This window comes from Eulemur rufifrons, chromosome 19, assembly GCF_041146395.1.
Source record: "Eulemur rufifrons isolate Redbay chromosome 19, OSU_ERuf_1, whole genome shotgun sequence".
Classification (NCBI taxonomy): domain Eukaryota; kingdom Metazoa; phylum Chordata; class Mammalia; order Primates; family Lemuridae; genus Eulemur; species Eulemur rufifrons.
In genome coordinates, this window is record NC_091001.1 from 36,498,320 (window position 1) to 36,517,130 (window position 18,811).

An 18,811-nucleotide genomic window follows, 5' to 3' on the forward strand; every position below is an offset into this window, starting at 1 on the left:
ATACTGCTTCTTGAAGAGGGCGGATAACTCAGCTGCTCTTCACTTCACGTGTCCCCCCCACCCCCAGCTTAGGTAAGGAGCTGGACTGAAACTTAGAGGGTGCTCAATCGAAAAGAATGTTTTGAAGGTGTACCTCCTTGTTAAGTTTGCACGTGGACAGCACTCGCACTCCTTCCCTAGTATAGAAGCAGTACACATCATGGCCTGCTTGGCCAGAGTGGAACTAGTTGGTGGGTGTTGGTCACAGTCGCCCCTGTCCCCGGGTGGACTTCAACTCTGAGCATGGGCAATTCCTGATAGAACACCTAGTAGAGTACCTGGCACACAGTAGGTGCTCAATACGTATGTGTGGAATGGCTGGGTGAGAAAGAGCTGTCACTTAGACAAACCAGTTGGACTAGATATGAAAGAAAGCTTGCAAAGCTTCCTGAATTGATTGAAAATAGCTTTTGCTCCACGTGAGGACGTGTACTTTATAAATCTTCATGTCGGTTATACGGAAACATTTTTTTAACCTCATTTTTTATTGGAAGTAAATGTCAGATACGCATTCTGGGTAAGGTAGTTCTTCACACATGCAGCGCATTATAGTATCTTTCCTTTCTTGAAATATAAGGTGCTGTAGGAAAACTGCGGGGGTGCGGGGTGGATTTCTGCATCCAGACGTATCTACAGAAAAAAGATACCATAGTTATCTGAAGGCCCACCTAACTCTTTCTTCTTATTTCCATAGGCATGTTTGCCACGGTTGCTGGGATATCCCAGCGTGCCCCTGTGCACTGGTCAGAGAACGTGATTGGGGCAGCCGTTTCCTTTCCGTATGTCATAGCGCTCGATGACGAATTCATCACAGTTCACAGCATGCTGGACCAGCAGCAAAAGCAGACCCTGCCCTTTAAGGAAGGCCACATCCTACAGGACTTTGAAGGTACTCATTTATATAGGACTCTTAACAAAACTTGCTTTCCAACCCTTTTATGATGATATTTCTTTAGTAAATGTTATTAAGGGTCCGTTAGGAACTGGGCCTTGTGTTAAGCACAGCAGATAAACGAGTGACTCTAACACGGTCTCTGTGAGAGTGCGGTGTGACTGTAGGGTACGGTGTGGAGGGGCGGTGTGCGCTGAGCTGCAGCCCACCGGGGCAGTCGGGGAGGGACTTCATCGTGTGTGTAATGGTGAGCCAATCGAAGGATTTATTTTACTTTTCCTCAATTTTATTTTGAACATTTTCAAACATATAGAAAAGTGGAAAGAGGAAGAAAGCCTTTCCTCTAGATTCAGCACGTTAACATTTTGCTGAGCCATTTGAAAGTAAGTGGAAGATAGCATGATTGATTTATTTATTTATTTATTTATTTGAGACGGGGTCTCGCTCTGTCACCTGGGCTACAGTGCAGTGGCATCATCATAGCTCACTACAACCTCAAACTTCTGGGCTCAAGCGATCCTCCTGCCTCTGCCACCTGAGTACCCAGGATGGGCACGCACCACCACACCCAACTAATTTTTCTATTTTTTGTAGGGAGGGGGTCTCACTATGTTGCTCAGACTGGTCTCGGACTCCTTGCCTCAAGTAATCCTCCCACCTCAGCCTTCCAAAGCGCTAGGATTACAGGAGTTAGCCACCACCTGGCATCATTATGCCATTTAATCTCAAAATAACTTTAACACTCATCTCCTAAGAGTAAGGGCATTTTCCTACAAAACCACAATGCCATTTGCACACCTAAAAAAATTAACACTAATTCTGTAGTACCCTCTCATGTCCTGCTTTTATATTCACATTTCCCCAGCTGTCCTCATAAGGCCTTTTATTGTATCTTCTGTAAACCAGGAACTAATCAAGATTTATGCATTGCATTTGCCATGTCAGGATTTTAGTTCACCAAGCATTTCCCCTCCTGTGTCCAGCACAGTCTTAGCTGCTGGAGAGATAAACTTAGTAGGACACACAATCCCCACCGTTAGGTGGGTCGGATTCTGGGTGGGCACTGACAATGTCTTGGAGTGGCATATAGAGCAGTATTATGGTGCTGTGTGTGTCGAATGGTAGAGGTGGGAACAGGATGTCATGGACACATACGGGAGATGACGTAACCCACCTTGAGTGGGAACAAAGAGGCCAGCTGGAAAAAGTGACACCAGGCGGAGGAGGGACAGAATTTTATGTGAGTTTCAGAAAAACTGCTTTAGTTGTGATACAGAAGACAGAAAGAGAAGATCATTTAATTGCTTCCTGTGAACAGGTAGTGCTTAGCTGAACGTTTCTTCAGAAGAGAACAGAGTTTAATTTGAAAGCTTAGTAGTGGGATCTAGTCTTGGATTGCAACTCTGACTCTTCTGTGAACTACCTGGGGAGGGTCTCACAGGTAAAACCAGGACAGCAGTGTTGGCCATGGGCGGGGTTAACTGGCAGGACTGTGGGGAAATGAATACGCTAATGGCAAGACTTGGACATATTTGGATGGTAGGTAATATGAAATATCTCACGGTTCAAGATGCTGCATTAAAATCTTAGTTTTATATAAACTAAATTGGAAGATAAAGAATTTTTACAATTGTTATATAAGGCATATCATAATTCTTACTGATAATAATGTTCCCTGATTGAACTCGAAACTTCATTGGATTATATATTATATACCTAGCATGATGATTTTAAATTTACTAGCACTTTTGAATAGAAAAAGGCAAAAAAGCAGATGTTATTCTTTGGAAATGTAGTATTAAGAGTTTGCCCTTTTCTAACAGTTGACAGTGTGGAAAGAAGAAAAGGGAAGCATTATAATTTCTGATTTCTGTAGGAATTCTATTGAGAAAACTGTGGTGAGATTGATCAGCAACTCAGATAATGATCTAATTTGTGGAAAGCAATGTGTTTTCTTGCAGGCAATATGTTTTTTCCCTTTCCAACAATGTTGAATTTCTTCCCAGGAAGAGTGATTGTTGCCACAAGTAAAGGAGTTTACATCTTGGTTCCATTACCTCTGGAAAAACAAATACAGGATCTTCTAGCAAGCCATAGAGTGGAAGAGGCTTTGGTTTTAGCAAAAGGGGCCCGGAGGAATATTCCAAAAGAGAAATTTCAGGTTTGTAATTAACTGGTCACAAGAAAGCATGCCTCTAAGCCACCAGTTAGAAAACATTTGGATTTAACTAACATGCATTGGCCCTTCCTGTATACGACTGCTTTTGTAACTGTTATTTAATTTTCTCAACAAATCCACATTTTATAGATAAGGAAATAGGCTGCAGAGCAGTCAAACAGCTTGACTGAGGATACACAGCTAATAGTGGAGATACCAGGTTTTGAACTTCTGACTTAATTCTGCTACTTTATGTACTGGGTTGTATTTCTAATCAACTTTCTTCTGCAATGAACATTCAGAGAATAATCTAGACCTAGTTCTCTTTTTTTTTTTTTTTCTTTCATCTTATTGTTATGGGGGATACAGAATTGCAGGCTACATACGTTGCCCATGTACCGCCTTTCCCCCCAAGTCCAAGCTCCAGGCGTGTCTGTTCCCCAGATAGTGCAAGTTGCACCCATCATGTATAGACCTAGTTCTTATAAACCAAAAGAGTTAATTTGTCTCTGAATTTAGAATTTGTATTTGTTGGGATGGGGTTGAGTTAAAGTTTAGATTTTTTATTGTCTATACGAAAAGCTTTGCTAATCATAGAGATAAAGTGCCTAATATTGCAGAAACCTATCTAATTGATTTCCTTAGGAGAAAATTTTTAATGCACTTAAGAAACACTAATTTTGGATATCATTGCTATGATAAATGTAATTGATATAAATCAAGTTTCCTAAAAATCATTACTTAATCAATTGTTAGTTGTTCAGGTTACTCTATATCTTTAAGAGTAATAAAACATAATATTGATGTGTATGTATGCTTCATATGAATATCTAAATTGATAATAGGTTTAATTATTAATATCTATTAATAATGTCGGTCAGATTTTATACCTGACAGTGTGATTGTTGAGGATGAAATGCTCTTTGGCCTCAGGTGCTTTTTTCAGCAAAGGATAGATTCTGACAGTAGAAGAAGACAGGGTGTGTGATTTATGGTTATGGGCTGTGAAGGAGAGCATCTTTTCTACATTTCAACATTGATAAACTTTCTGTCTTTGTTGCTGGCTTTTCAGTAAGACCGATCTGTTAGCGTTCAGCAGGGGGCAGCAAAAGCAAAAGGAAGAAAGCTCCCTTTGGTTCAGGGCCTGTGACTGTGCTGAGCACTTTTATTGCTTTATGTCTGCAGTGAGCCATGCAGGGCAGGGCACGGGACCGGAGGAGGGTGGCCAGTTGGAGGCTGGCCGCCACTGCGCTTGCTCTGGGTCCCTGCTCTCCTCCCGTGAGCTGCCCTCCGTGGAGGTGTTGGAGTCCAGAGGGGCCATGCCGAGGTTGTCACAGCTGCTAGGAGGGGGTCTCCCCTCCTTGCACACACACTATATGTACACTTTAAGTGCATAATATTTTCTTACGAAGGCTTTCAATGTTCTTTATCTGATTTTTTGCTTTTTTTCCCCCTCTACCTTTTTCACCAAGAGTAGAGATGAACAGTCGTTATTAGAGAAGTCATCTTGTTCTTGAATCTGATTATCTCGAGGTTTTTAGGGTTTTTTTTTCCCTAACCTATTCCTTGTATTGCTCCAAACTCATATATCCAGTTATAGAAATATGTTCTCAGAATTATCTCGAATTTCAGCCTTTATCCTCAGTTCCCATTGTTGCTGCTGGTGTTCAGATCTCTCCCATGTTTTGCCTGAATTATTTTCACAGCTTCCTTCGTGTGTGTTTGCACTCCATCCTCCAGGTAGATGTGGGAATCCAAATCCTTTGCTTAAAATACTTGACCGGGCGCCTCCTTGCCCTGGTAAAGTCCTTGAAACGCGTCATAATCTGGCTCCACCCACTTCTCTGGCCACATCGTCAGAAGCACACTCCTAAATTCTACATTCCTGCCTCAAAGGATGGAGGACAAAGTGGGCAAACAACTCTTGAGCCCTATAATATGTCAGGCACTCTGCAAGGCATATAAGACATTTGTTTTTTTAATCCTCAAAAGAATTCAGTAGTAACTGCTGCCCTCATTTCACAGACAAGACCCAAAGACAGGGCGGCCCAGATCAGTCGCTCCTGTAGACATTGGTTACGTCAGGGCTGGCCCTCTCTGGGGCTCTTTGCCCTGCCCCACGAGCCTCCCCATTTTTGGAACATGCCGTGTACCCTCACACACTCCTCTATCCTTCTCCCTTCTCTGCAATTGTTATTTATACTATTTCCTATTACTGGAGTATATTAATACCTCTGAACTTAGTAAGATACTATCTCAATACCTTGCTTAAATCCATCTCCTTTGGTGAGCCTTTTCTCTCTTCCAGGCAGAACTGAGAACTCCTTCCCCACCCCCACCGCCGCTCCACCCCGCACTTCTGCAAGGGTGTGCACAAGTGCTGAGTATCAGCTTACTCCTCAGCCCCATGCTTTTTCCTCCCTGATTCCTGGGTAGACTCTTCCCTCTCTGTAGAAGAAAGGGAGGAATGGGTAGTTCTGAGCTTCGAACTGGTCCTGCAGCAGAGCCCTGGTAATGGATGGTGCAGCAGAGGGGTTTTGTTTGAAATAGAAACCATAAGAGAGCAATAAGACAATATTGATCAAAAGAAGGTTAGAAATAACATCTCCTAAATGTGTGTGTTTTTAAGGACTGGATGCCACTCATACAGTTAGGTGCATTACTTATACTAATTTTAGGATGCCACATGCTAGACCCCAGGTTTAGAGAAGCAGAAAGGGAGAGGAGAAGAGGCCAGAGCTCAGTAGACTGCTTCCTCACCGTTGCACTCCTTTCCCTTCATTTAAAGCAACTACTACTTTTGCTTCACTGAGTTCTGATTTGGGAATGGGTTGATCAAGAAGTTTAACTACAGGACTGAGATTATAGGATTGTTTCTTCCAGAGGTCCAAAAGCATTGTTCAGAACTTTAAGAAAGCAGGCCTTGAGTAAAGGTTTAGGATGCTTTAAAGAAAGAGTAAGGCCGGGCATCGTGGTTCACACCTGTAATCCTAGCACTTTGGGAGGCTGATGTGGGAGGATTGCTTGAGCCCAGGAGTTCGAGACCAGCCTGGGCAATGTAGCAAGACCCTGTCTCAACAAAAATAGAAAAATTAGCCAGTGTGGTGGCACATGCCCAGCTATAGTCCCAGATACTTGGAAGGCTGAGCCAGGAGGATCACGAGCCCAGGAGTTAGAGGTTGCAGTGAGCTATGATCGCAGCACTGCACTCCAGCCTGGGTGATAAAGCGAGACCCTATCTCAAAAGAAAAAAAAAGAGAAACAGTAAGGAGACATCTTGCTTTATAGACAGGTCTGTGTCACACATAAAAAATTACTTGATTTGTATCATGTCAGTATGGATAGTGTTTATATTTAAGCTTGAGCTCTAATAGATTTTTTTTTTCATTTCATCTAAAAACATTTCAGTATGTATCTCTAAAAGGAAAGATGCCTCTTTTAAATAACTATAGCACATAGCTCCCCCAAATCAACACTAATTCCTTCATATGGTGGGTATCTATCTTGTGCTCTTATTTCCCCAATTGTCCTATGAATGTTCTTGCTTTGCATTTTTTTTTATCCTTAGGAAAAATCTCACTAGACTATACACTCAAATTACTGTTTTAAAGTCACTTGGGATGGTTCTCACTTGTGTGGTTCTGCTACCAGCTCTTATATATGTAGTTAGGTTCATTTGTTTCATTTGACTTTTGTTCTTTAGGGATTTCTTTTTAAAATTTAATTTGTTTTATAACTATGTAAAATATTTATGTAGTTCAAGAGTCAAATCAGTGAGACAAAATATATTCAGGGAAATCTAGACTCTGTTTCTCCCCTTCACTCTGGTCACTTCCTTCCCCTTCATACTGTGTGGTCTGTTGATTTGCATTTCTCTCTCTTTCCTCTCCTTTCCTCTTTACCCGTATTCTTTTGGTGTGAGTATATTTTTTATTCTTTACTTTAATAGTATTAACTTTATAAAATCCCGTTGGCTTTGTCTTTCCGGGGAGGTTCCTATTGTCTATTGGTTCCCCACTTTGAGCGTATTTGAAGTTAGCCAGCACCGTCTTCGTCACTCTCCCCTCCTCTTCCCCAGCGTCTGCTTTGCAGTACTGTCCCTGCATTCGTATGTAGCCAATACCTGGAAGGCGGTCGGCAAGCATGTTGTCCTTTTTGCATAATCTCCCCATTCTCCCCTATTGTTTTGATGAGCGTATTATCCGTACTTTCTCTGAGCTCATAGCCCATCACATATCATTCTGTCTCCCTTGTTTATCAGTCTCAGTTGTGTAGGCAAATGTATGTCGAATGCTCACCACCAAATTTAATGCCGATGTCCCTCCAGTCATTTTGGTTTTCTGAACAATCCTCTGGTAGATATTTTGGGATAGGAACATGAGAACACTGTCTCTGAATTGGCAGTCACAGTTCATCTGCAACATTTACCCTTGAGGGCCAGTTTGGTTGAATATAAAATCCTCAACTCACGTTATCTTTCAATGAGGAACTTAAATATGTTCCACCATTATAAAGTATTACAGTCAAAAATCTGATGACAATCTGAATTTCTTTCCCTTGAAGTGACTTGGTCTTTTTGTTGGGATGCCCAAACCACTCAAATTTCTGTGAAGTCTCATGTCTCCATGTTGGCACACTCAGCCAATTGGAGCCTTCCAAGTCCCCACTGCCATCCTCACGGTGGCCTGCCGAGCTTTCGGGTGGTGCTGGTGGCATGTTGGGGTGCCCTGGCTGTCTCGGGCCCAAGCCCCTTTGCCTCTCTCCACTTGTCCCCATGGTTTCTGAAACCACCAGGGCCTGCAGCTGGTGGTGAGTTGTCCCCACTGGCTTGTGCTTTGGGGTTCGTGGGGAGGCCTTGTCACTTATTTTGTTACAAGTATGTCAGTGAGTTTCTGGTTTTGCTCTCCAAATTGTTTTTTGCTTTTGTGTTGTTTTTTTTTTTTTTTTTTTTGAGACAGTCTCACTCTGTTGCCCGGGCTAGAGTGCCGTGGCGTTAGCCTAGCTCACAGCAACCTCAAACTCCTGGGCTAAAATATACAAGATATTTACCATTTTAACCACTTTTAAGTATTCAGTTTAGTACATAGCAAGTACTAAGTGTAATTCACATGGTGTGCCATCATCACCACCTCCCTTCCATCTTCACAACTCTTTCATCTTCCCAGACTGAACCTCTGCACCCATTAACACTAACTCCCCATCTGTCCCCTCCCCCCGGCCCCTGGCAACCACATTCTATTTCTGTCTCTGTGAATTTGACTACTCTAGGTACTTCATATGAGTGGAATTACATTTCCTACTTGTCCTCCTATGACTGGCTTATTTCACTTAGCATAATATCTTCAGGGTTCTTCCATGTTAACATATGTCAAAATGTTCTTTCTTTTTAAGACTGAATAATACTCCATTGTATGTCTATACCATGTTTTCTTTCTTTACTCATTTGTCAATGGACTTTTGGGTTGCTTTCACCTTTTGGCTATTGTGAATAAAGCTACTACGAAACAATAGTTTTCTTTTTGAGGGGAGAGCTGAGAGATTAAAAAACATTGACACTTTCTTAGCCATCTCAGGTTGCTGTGACAGAATACTGTAAACTGGATGGCTTAAACAACAAACACTTATTTCCGGCAATTCTAGAGGCTGAGAAATCCAAGATCAAGGTGCCTGCGTGGTGTGGTGTCTGAAGAGGGCCCCCTTCCCTGTTCGTAGAAAGCTGTCTTCTCCCTGTCTTCATATGGCACAGAGGGGAAACAAGCTCCCCTGGGACTCTTACAAGGGCACTGTCCCATTCATGAGGTCTCTGCCCTCAGGACTTTATGTCATCCTGATTACCTCCCAAGGACTCCATCTCCTAATACCACCCTACCTAGCTACCTTGGTAGGAAAATAAAGTTGCCTGTTTAATAAATATATGAAAAGATGCTTTGTCTCTCATATAGAGATATGCACACTAAAAATACACTAATGCATTTTCCATCTATCAGATTGCCAGAGATCAAAGCATTCGGTGGTACCATGTTGGTGAGGGTGTGGGGAGGTGGGCACTCTCATGTCACTCGTAAGAATGTAAACCTGATACAGCCTTTGTAGGAGGCAATTCAAGAAAACCTGACAACATTACAACTTGCAGTTGTGTACCTTGAAGTGTCGTCTATAGGTCTAATCACTAAAATTTGAAATAACAAATGTAGAAAACTCTTGCTCCATCTTTGTTTAAAAAAACAACAGAACCTAGAGGCCACCACTGGGGCGTGATTCAATGTGTTTTTGCCCAATGGGTGGGTGCTACAGTGCTGTGCAGCCAGGACAAAATCAGTGCCTTTATGCACATACATACAGTGTGAAGATAGAATAAGTTAAAAAAAAAAAACAAAGTGCAGAGCATCGTGCGTAGCATGCTACCACTATTAACATGGGGTAAAAGCATTTGTTTACCAATATAGAACATGTCTCTGGAAGGCTGCACGGAAATGAACAGCACTGATTACCTCTGGAGGGCATCTCTGGCTGGGGTTGGGAGTGGAAGGCCTCACCATATCCCTTTTGAATGTTTGAAATTTGAGCGTGTGAATGTATTACTCACTTGGGGATTTTAAATTTTAAGAAGTACAGAAGAAAAAATAACATGCATGTGGTTAACAAAAAGTCAAATGGCAAGTTTCCTTTTCTCCCTTAGCATCTTTCTCTCTAAAAGCCACCAATGTTCTTTTCGAAGAGTTTGGGGCTTTTGGGGGGGTAAAGTTTTCATGTGTGCTACCTCTTGTCACCACCTCGCCGGCACACTGTTCCCACTTTTCCTGCTTTGTGTGTGTCTGTCGCGTGGCTTCCTTCCAGGTCAGGGCTTCCCAGAGCACATTGCACCAAATGCTTACGCGGGGATGGCAACTGATGCAGGGTGGGAAGAAGCTTCTGTTTTGAAATGGTAAATTAATTGGGTTTTCTAACTGAAGGTTCTCTAATGTGATTCCCTCCGAGGGTATATGTCATACATTACTATATTTGTATTATGTTTCTGTGAATCCTCAAAAAGGAATGTATATAAAAATATATCATTCTATATATGATATAGTTGTATGTTTTATAATTACAGCATTTAAATATATCTTTGCTTATACATTTTATATATCAACATTTAAATATATAGACCTATATACATACATACGCACGTGTTTACAAACTTACTCATTCGGGACAGATTGCCTTTTTAACAAGGAGACTGTCATGGCATTAATGCTCCACCTAATATATTTTGGAAAAGGTGTTTCTATTTCGGCAATAACTAAGTAAGAGGGTTTTTTTTAAGTGAAAAAATAAAAGTATGAATATAGTCCAAATTGTAACAGTCATGCCAAATTTTGTTTAGAATGTTGGCTGTACTTACAAGAATGATACATATCATATAGCCCAAGTCTTCTGGGTGTTATGAGACATCATAGCGTGCGTCTTGGTGGTCTGTGTCACGTCAGGAGTGGGCTGTCCTGCGTGGCTTCGTAGCTGGTTTGTAATGACTGCATTTGGCATTTCGCCTTCTCCAGGTCTGCAGCCCGTCTTGGTAGAGAGGGGCGTGCCGCCAGCCCTGCTGTCCTGGAGGCGAATGCGCCCACTGGCAAAGCTGGAGTGCTCCCTTGAGGCGGGAAGGGATCTAAGCCTAGTCCTGTATGTAGGCTTTTCTGCCCTTAAAAGAATCTCTTTTCAGCTGAAAACTCCTAGAATAGGTCTTAACACTGTCTTGATAATCTAGTTTCTTTGTTGTCTCCTTATATCCTAGTAGGGGTGACCTACAGCTTCTCGGTTCCCAGCCCGTCCCCTGAACTAAAAAACCAGCCACAGCCTCAGGTGGCTCAGGAAAGGGCAGAGGCAGCCTGCTCATGTTGTCCCTGCCCCTGGCTTTGAGTTCACATCATTCTAGTGTGTATCTGTCATCCCCCCCTTGGCTCCAGGGAAACCTCCTGCTGTGGTATTTGCAGACTCATTTGGTTGTGGTTGTCATCTTTCTCAGAAAACCCTTTTTATAGCTATGAAAAATATTCTAGTGTGAGTCCACATTTGACCTACCCAGTTTTTACAGACTTGAAAGAAAATATCACTTTTCTGAATTGCAGTAAATGACTCCATTTTATTCCTTATGCTGGCCTCAGCTCCACTCATTGTTGCGCGTTTGGCCTACGGTCAGGTACAGCCACGTGGGTGCCATGTTTTAGGAACTGCTCTTGTCACAGTGCCAGTATCTGTGCCGCCATCATGTGGTTATTCCAGCTGCTCGTAGGAAGTTTCCTTTTAAAATCTGATTTTCAACTCTTTCTTTCATTAAAAAGGATTTATCCACCTCCCCTCCAATACTCACAAAGATGTGGTAGAATAAAGCAAACAGACTTGAAAAGATAATGGAAAAGGTTAAATCGTGGCATTAGGAATGCAGACTACGTGCTCAGTCTAAAGAGAGACATTCATTGAGTGCTTACTGCATGCCAGGCACTGCTGTGAAGCCCACACGATTGAACTCTCTTACCCTCACCGCAGCTCTGAGGTAGGAGTGGCTGTGCCCTCCTTGCAAAGATGAAGACGCAGCTTAGAGACCCAGAGTCACTTGTGCAGTGTCACACGGCGAAAAATGGCCAGAGCCAGGATTCACAGCCCAGCATTCTGTTTCCAGAGTGTTTCACTTCGGTCTAAACCAGGTCACCACAGAAATAAGAAGCTTTCGGCTATTACCAAAGTTCAGTAAAGGGAAAAAATTTACTTGGAGAAGCTCTTTTTCTATTATTGTTGTAAAATATATGTAACATACATTTGTACCATTTTAACTATTTTTAATCATATAGTTCAGTGGCATTAAGTGCATGCACAATGTTGTGCAGCCGTCACCACCGACCATCCCCGGAGCTTTTTACCTTCTCACGCAGAGACTCTGTGCTATTTAACAGTAACTTACCCCCCCCCCCCCCCCCCGCCCCATTCCACTTTCTGTCTCTATGAATTTCACTGGTCTAGGGCCCTCTTATTAGTGGAACCATACAGTATTTTTCCTTCTTTGCCTGGTTTATTTCACTTAGCATAATGTCCTCAGGGTTCATCCAGGTTTACCATGTGTCACAGTTTCCTTCCTTGTTAAAGTTGAATATCATTCCATTCGCTGGAGGCCATTGTATGTCATTAGGCAGTGCACGTTAAGGAGGAGCCACAGAACAAGCTACACTGTGAATTTAGTGCTCAGAAGAGCTGTTCTCAATGTGTAAAGAAGCTCTTGTGTGATATTTAACTTGGACAATGCAACCTTGAAAACAGGTTTAGAAATCTTTAGCTTAGAATCTTCTGTTTCACAAAACCCCCAATTCCTCAAATCATGAAAATTAGAAATCTTAATTCTGAAATGTAATACTGATAACATGGGTTTTAACTTCAGTTTCAATTTGCTTCCAGAGTACATGTGACCTCATAAGCCTGGCTGAGGTATTGGGCCTCCAGCCCTTTGTACAGAGTAGATACTGAGTGACTACTTAGAGGTCTGTTTTGCTAATTTACTCTCTTCACCTGGGAATTTCAGTCACTGCCTTACACTGAAGGCTGGTAATAAAAAAAAGTTGAAGCCTCCATCGTTGAATTAGCTGTAGACTTTCTTGTTCTCTATCTTCCTTACGTAGTCATCCTCGTCCCTACCTGGCTCCAGGTGTTGTATTATAGTTCAGAATTAATGAGCAGGAGCAGGAGGAGGCATCAGTCTAGTAGACAATCTGGAGATGAGACAGTCACCTTCAGAGAACCGAGAATTGGCCATACTTGGTCAAGTTTCTAATGAGGCATTTTTTAGGTAAAATCGGATGGGGTTCTCTATCTGTCATCCTTGGTCAATACCCATGGGGCTTATATGCAGGACGAACGAATCTCTTTGCATGCTTCTTCCAAATCTGCACGTGGCATTTCCAGACTAGAATACAGTAGACAGCCTCTTATTCTTAGAGATTTGGAGCGTTAGCAAAAGTAATTTTTATTTCCCTTCAGGTAGGGGACCAGTGGATGACATTTGAATCCTGCAGCCATAATGAATAAATTGTCGTTCAGCTGATTTCTCATCAGCAAGCCTGGATGTGGTTGAGAATTCTTCTGCCACAGCTGATGAGTCCTTTTCATCCTTTTTGCTAAGTGGATGGCCTCTGTTATTTCTGCTTTCAGAAAGGGAACTCGAATTCTGGGGCAACAGGACTTCGCCCTGCTCATCCATCGCCTTATTATTGGGCAGTACGATTAGGTCAGTCTTTAGGTCGGAAATGGCTGGTTTCAGAGAAGAAAACTAAAGACAGATGGTGAGAAGAGAAATGAAAGGTTTAAATAGCCTGCTTGTTCTGACATTTCTAAAGGAATTTTTGCTGGGGGCAGAGGGAGGAACTGTGGCTTTGCTTTTGAGAGCTCTATAAAACTACTGTACAGTGAAAGCCCTTTGAAGGGTAATTTGAGAGAACGGGATTGGTGGTGTTTAGGCCTGCCGGGCTCCACTTCGCCAGTGTCTTCAGTGGCCAACAGCACTAACCGCCTGCTGTGTGGATGGATCAGTGAGTGGAAAGGATGGGCTCTAGAATCAGAAAGATCTGGTTTTAAATCACTGTTCAACCACTTGTTACTTTAGTAAGTTGGGGCTAAAAACTTCACATTTCTGGGCAGAACTTCCTTATCTGTAAAATGGGGACAGTGAATGCCAAAGTGGAATTTCATGAAAATTGATCAGATAAGCACCAATAAATGACAGATATCAGGCTGGCAGTGTTGGGGTGCTAGTGAGTGATGTGTGCACCCCGGATTCACAGAACTGTTGGCTTCTCAGCACTTGAGTAGGCAGGAGGAGGCTTTAGAGTCAGAGAGTACCCCAAACACAGCCAGGGTCTTCACTTGTGAGGCAAGGAGGGCCTGGGCTATGATGGTGGCACTGTAAGGACAGAGCGAAGAGACACATCCAGGAACTATTGTAAACAAAGGGTGCACAGAACTCAAAACTGACCTGGTTGGACAGTGACAGGGAGGAGGTGGGATCAGAGACACCACATGACAAGTTCCTGAAGTGTGTTTTGCTATTACTGGATGTTACGAGAACAAAGGGATCACGGGAATGTGGGTCATAGTGGATTAAACAAAGATAAACTGGCACCCTTACAGCAGGAATTTCAGATGGTGATGTGTTAGTGTGGGCCGTGCATCACCAGGAGGAGATGGAACATGCAGAATTTCCCCTAAGAAAGCCTATGTGTTTATCTATTTAGTTGTTAAATGGGATCAGCCTGTGCTCTGAGGGATACTCTGAGAAATGCTCCTGTGAAGTATCAATACCAGAAGAGCAGGAGAAGGCTGGGAAGCTCCTAGTTGGCCAGAAACACCAGAGTTGTTCATACTCTTCTGAGCAACTGGAGGTAGAGGCGGCCATTGAAGCCCTGCAAGTTAATGAAGATAAAGGGATGCATTTGGGAAGGATCGGGGAATTATGAAAACCAATCCACGAAGAGAGAGATATCTGTCAGTTCATATATGCCTTGTTTTCCCCTTTAACTTACAATTTCAAGCTTCTATGTCACAATTAACATTGAGCTTGGGTTATGAATTAGAGATCGAGTTTCCCTGTGCTGTGATGGTTTTAAGGTATCTCTAAAAAATTAAACGTGTCTTTCCTTGCAGGTCATGTACAGAAGGATTCTGCAGCAGGCGGGGTTTATACAGTTTGCACAACTTCAGTTCCTGGAAGCTAAAGAGCTCTTCAGGTAATTTGAGGTGTTGGTAGCAAGACTTCCACTACCGTGTTCCCCTGTGGTCAAACCTCTGTTTCCAGTATGATGTCGTGATGGGAAGTGTTGCTGTGTGAGGCTGTGCTTCAGGTGGAAATGGCGAGGGTTGCTGGTAACAGCAGACACCAACAGTGCTGGTTCCTCGACGTCACCCCTCACGCTCAGCCTCAGGTCAACTGTCCTGTGTCTTAAAGAGGGTGGGGGCTGAGGAGGGGGCAGAGAATAGTCCTGCTCCTGTGAAGGCATCAAGACTGTTTGGCCAGTCTTGCCCAAATGGCAGGGTGAGTGAAAAAAAAAAAAACAGAAAAAGATTGTTTAGCCAGGAGAAGAGAATTCTAAAGAATGAACTTGATGGCATTGGAAGAATTCCTAGGAAAGCACTGTAGTTCTGGCTTGCTTTTCTCCAGAGATTTTACAAGAAGTTTTGAGTTTAGAGGAAGAGCTGGGGCTTCTGGGAAGACCTATGAAAACTTTTTGTTATCTTCTAAAGACTTTTTAAATGTTATATTCCTGATCAGCTGTCTTAGAAAGTTGAGTCTCTCTTGTGGAGGTCTCTGGTGGCATTGCAATGGATCCTGTATCCGCAGGCCGCGTTCTCTCTCTCCCCAGCGACCACGCCTGTCTTAGGGGCACACCCTTGGCGTCAGGCCCCTCCCCTCCCTCCCCCTGCCCTTCCCGCAGCCGCTGTGCTCGGTGAGGCAGTGCTTGCTTGGTCAGCGCTCCTTGCAGAAGACTAAGTTAGACCTGCTCTGATAGTTTTTAACTATCCTACCAAAGCACTGTCTTTAGAGTACGTTTTCAAAATCTCTCACTAGAATAGATTCTGCACAGTTTAGAGCTATCTAAAAAATAAGATGTATAGGAAGCCTCCGAATAGATCATTTTCATCTAAGTAGCAAGCAACTTGAGCAAACACCTCCCGCGGCGTGCCGTCTCCTGCCAGTCCTCTAGGATGTTTGCAAAGGACCCAGGCAGGTCCCAGCATCCACTGCGGCTCTGATCTCTCTGTTACACAATCTAGTGTAGACAATGGATTTCTGAGCAAAGAAGGAATTATTCCTTAAATAATGATGTCTATATAACTTTTACTTATGCAAATCCTGTGTGCTGTTCTCATATTTTCCTGGAAAGATCAGTAGCCTTGGGGTGTAAATAGATTCTTTGCCCCTTTGAACCTAGGCTCTCTTCTGCCATATCTTATTTTATCCCTGAGGTGTTGAAGACCTTCTTAAGTTGGTCATAGGTACATGGCAGGGCATCTCGTTTTTCTCATGGGCTGATCTGAAACAATGGCCACAGACACATTCCTAGAAGAGTTCACTGATTTGGGAAGGAACAGATGTAGGGCCTGTCTGTTATTAGGGTGAGATCCCTGCACTTCTGTACATCAGCTTCGTACTAGCTGAACTTTACATTGCCTGCTGCTCAGCTTCTGTCCAGAGCGTGACTGAGAGAACTGATATTTGAAGAGGATACTCCTAAAACAGGGATGAGTGCACTTTCCCTTCCTGTGCCCTAGGCAAGCATCGCCAATAAATTACGATATTTTTTTTTTTCTTCATTGAACTGGGACTTGTCCTCAGACTCCTTCTCAGTACTGTGCTAGAGGCCACAACTGCCAGCTGGTCGTGGCTAGTGCCAAAGAGGGACGTATGCGATGTGTCTGTTCCTCTGGACAGTCTGCGGCCTGTCCTCGTATCCAGCAGGTGCAGCTGGTCTTTCACTCAGCAGACATGGCCTAAGCGGCAGAGCAAGGGAGGGAAGGGTGAGACCGCACCCCTGCTGTTATGGTGCCCAAGGCCCTTTGGGAAACAGCCGTGTACCCCTTGCACAGTGTGGGTGCCGCTCTGCTGTGGAAGTGCTGTATGGGCTTACATTAGCCAGTGAGGGAACCCTAGACCTTATGTGACGAACAGAAGTTTCCCAGATCAAGAATCATACTTTAGCCCAGATTGGCACTATTGACGTTTCAAACCAGATAATTCTTGGTTGGGGACGATCTTGTGCACTGCAGGGTGTTTAGAAGCAGTAACCGTGGCCTCTACCTGCTAGATGCTGGTAGCATCCCCCAGTCCTAACAAAAATGTCTCCGGACATTGCCACATGTCCCCCAGGGAGCAAAATTACTTCCTACAGAGAACCCCTGCTTTAGACAAAGGAAACAGCAACAGCAAAAGCTTAAGAGGCATGAACTTACAAACAGGCAAAATTATTAGGTACGATTGAAGTGTCAGGGTGTGGGAGGGGCGCTCGAGGCTGAAGTCGTAAGGTAGTTTGGGGACAGTTTAGGAAGGGCCTTGAATGCCATGCTAAGACATCGGTGAGGAAATTGTGTCCTTATAAAGTCCCTTCTTTAAGGACCATTCAACAGGTCTGTTTACCATTTATTGCTAGTTAAATGTTGACATCAGAAGACCCGTGATGCTGCTGCCTTTGCGCAGGCGCTGAGGGCTGCTGTCCTTGGTGTTGCCTTTTCTGCCTTGATTGCTGGGAGTCCCGTGTTCAGCTGGGAATTCCTAGTGTCGAAGTGTTTCAGTGTTCCCCTTCCACACTGGCTGTTGGTTGTGTACGTGTCTTTCACCCCGTCCCCTCTGTTCTCTTTGGGAACCAGGTGGTGGCACCCAGTTCGATGGTGCTTTGCTGCACTTGCAGATTAGGACAATCGCTCTGCCGTGCCTACCCTGTCCCCAGCTCCCCTGCTCCCCGTGAGCACGTGCCGACGTGCACTCCCCTCCAGTGCTGTTTTGTGTGCCTATGTGTACTCTTTCTCTCTTTTTGCTTCATTTAGTTTGACACTGTAATTGCAGAAGCGGCCAGCTTGACGTCCGGGAGCTGATCTCTCTCTACCCCTTCCTGTTGCCTACCTCCTCCTCCTTCACCCGGTCCCACCCTCCTCTCCACGAGTATGCAGACCTGAACCAGCTGACCCAGGGGGACCAGGAGAAGATGGCCAAGTGCAAGCGATTCCTCATGAGCTACCTGAACGAAGTCCGCAGCACAGAGGGCGCAAACGGCTACAAAGAAGACATCGACACAGCCTTGCTCAAGCTGTACGCAGAGGCCAACCATGACAGCCTGCTGGACCTCCTAGTCACCGAGAACTTCTGTCTTCTGACGGACAGCGCCGTGTGGCTGGAGAAGCACAAAAAGTGAGTGTTCTCCTTTTGCCTGGTCCTTCTGCACCCAGTGGCCCTTTGCCGTGGATGTTGTCATAAAGCTGACTTAGCCAGTGTGACACTGGGGCTCCCGAGGATCCATCCAGCGACTGCCGTGAAATCATAGTGACAACAGGCACCCTTAGACGTCACTCGCATCACGGTCTGTAGGCCACTTGAAGGGCTCCTGGGGGGCATTCACTCTCAGACGCATTCTTTAATGATACGGAGTACTGTTTGGAACTAGTCATGGGCTTTTATTAGTAAATGAAGTGATTTCTAAGTTTCCTATGTGGTCAACCTAGGATTCACCTGCAGGAGATGCCATATGTGTATTGGTGAAATTAATAGTATACTTTAGTCATTGATAACGGAATTGAATAGATAGATATCTGGATAAGTAGCTACAAAGGGAGGCTTCTTGATTTTGTTGATACAAGGTATAGTTTAAAACTTTGCCTTCTTTCTGTGCATGAGTAAGTAGGTGGCCTTGGGGATAGTGGGCGGGTCATTCATAGTGACTGGCTTGGTTGGGCCCCGCAGCTTCTTCATCCTGGGCAGGTGGTCACGTAGCCCAACCATTCCAGGCCTTAGTTTTCTTATCTTTGAAAATGAGGGGTGTTGGGTGATCCCTCAGTTCCATCTGAGCAATGAGAGTTTTGTCTATGACTCTTGTTAAGTACGTGAAATGGCAAAAGTGTGGATGACATCCCACGGGGACCAGGGGGTTACTGTGCTAGGTCCCATTCAGGTGCCTGAGGTGACACGGGCTTCCATGTGGGTACTGGCTCTTTCAGCA

The 18,811-nt window shown here is 44.0% G+C and overlaps 1 protein-coding gene across 2 annotated transcripts in view; it reads left to right on the forward strand.

Annotated features, from left to right (window-relative positions):
- The window catches only part of TGFBRAP1 (transforming growth factor beta receptor associated protein 1), a 55,176-nt gene that overhangs the window by 25,821 nt on the left and 10,544 nt on the right, over positions 1–18,811 (forward strand). For both annotated transcript variants that reach the window (XM_069494345.1, XM_069494346.1), the window contains exons 3-6: positions 734–928; positions 2,938–3,092; positions 14,751–14,833; positions 17,665–18,006. In XM_069494345.1, coding sequence (XP_069350446.1) covers positions 734–928; positions 2,938–3,092; positions 14,751–14,833; positions 17,665–18,006 — 775 coding nt within the window. The remainder of the gene's footprint in view (positions 1–733; positions 929–2,937; positions 3,093–14,750; positions 14,834–17,664; positions 18,007–18,811) is intronic.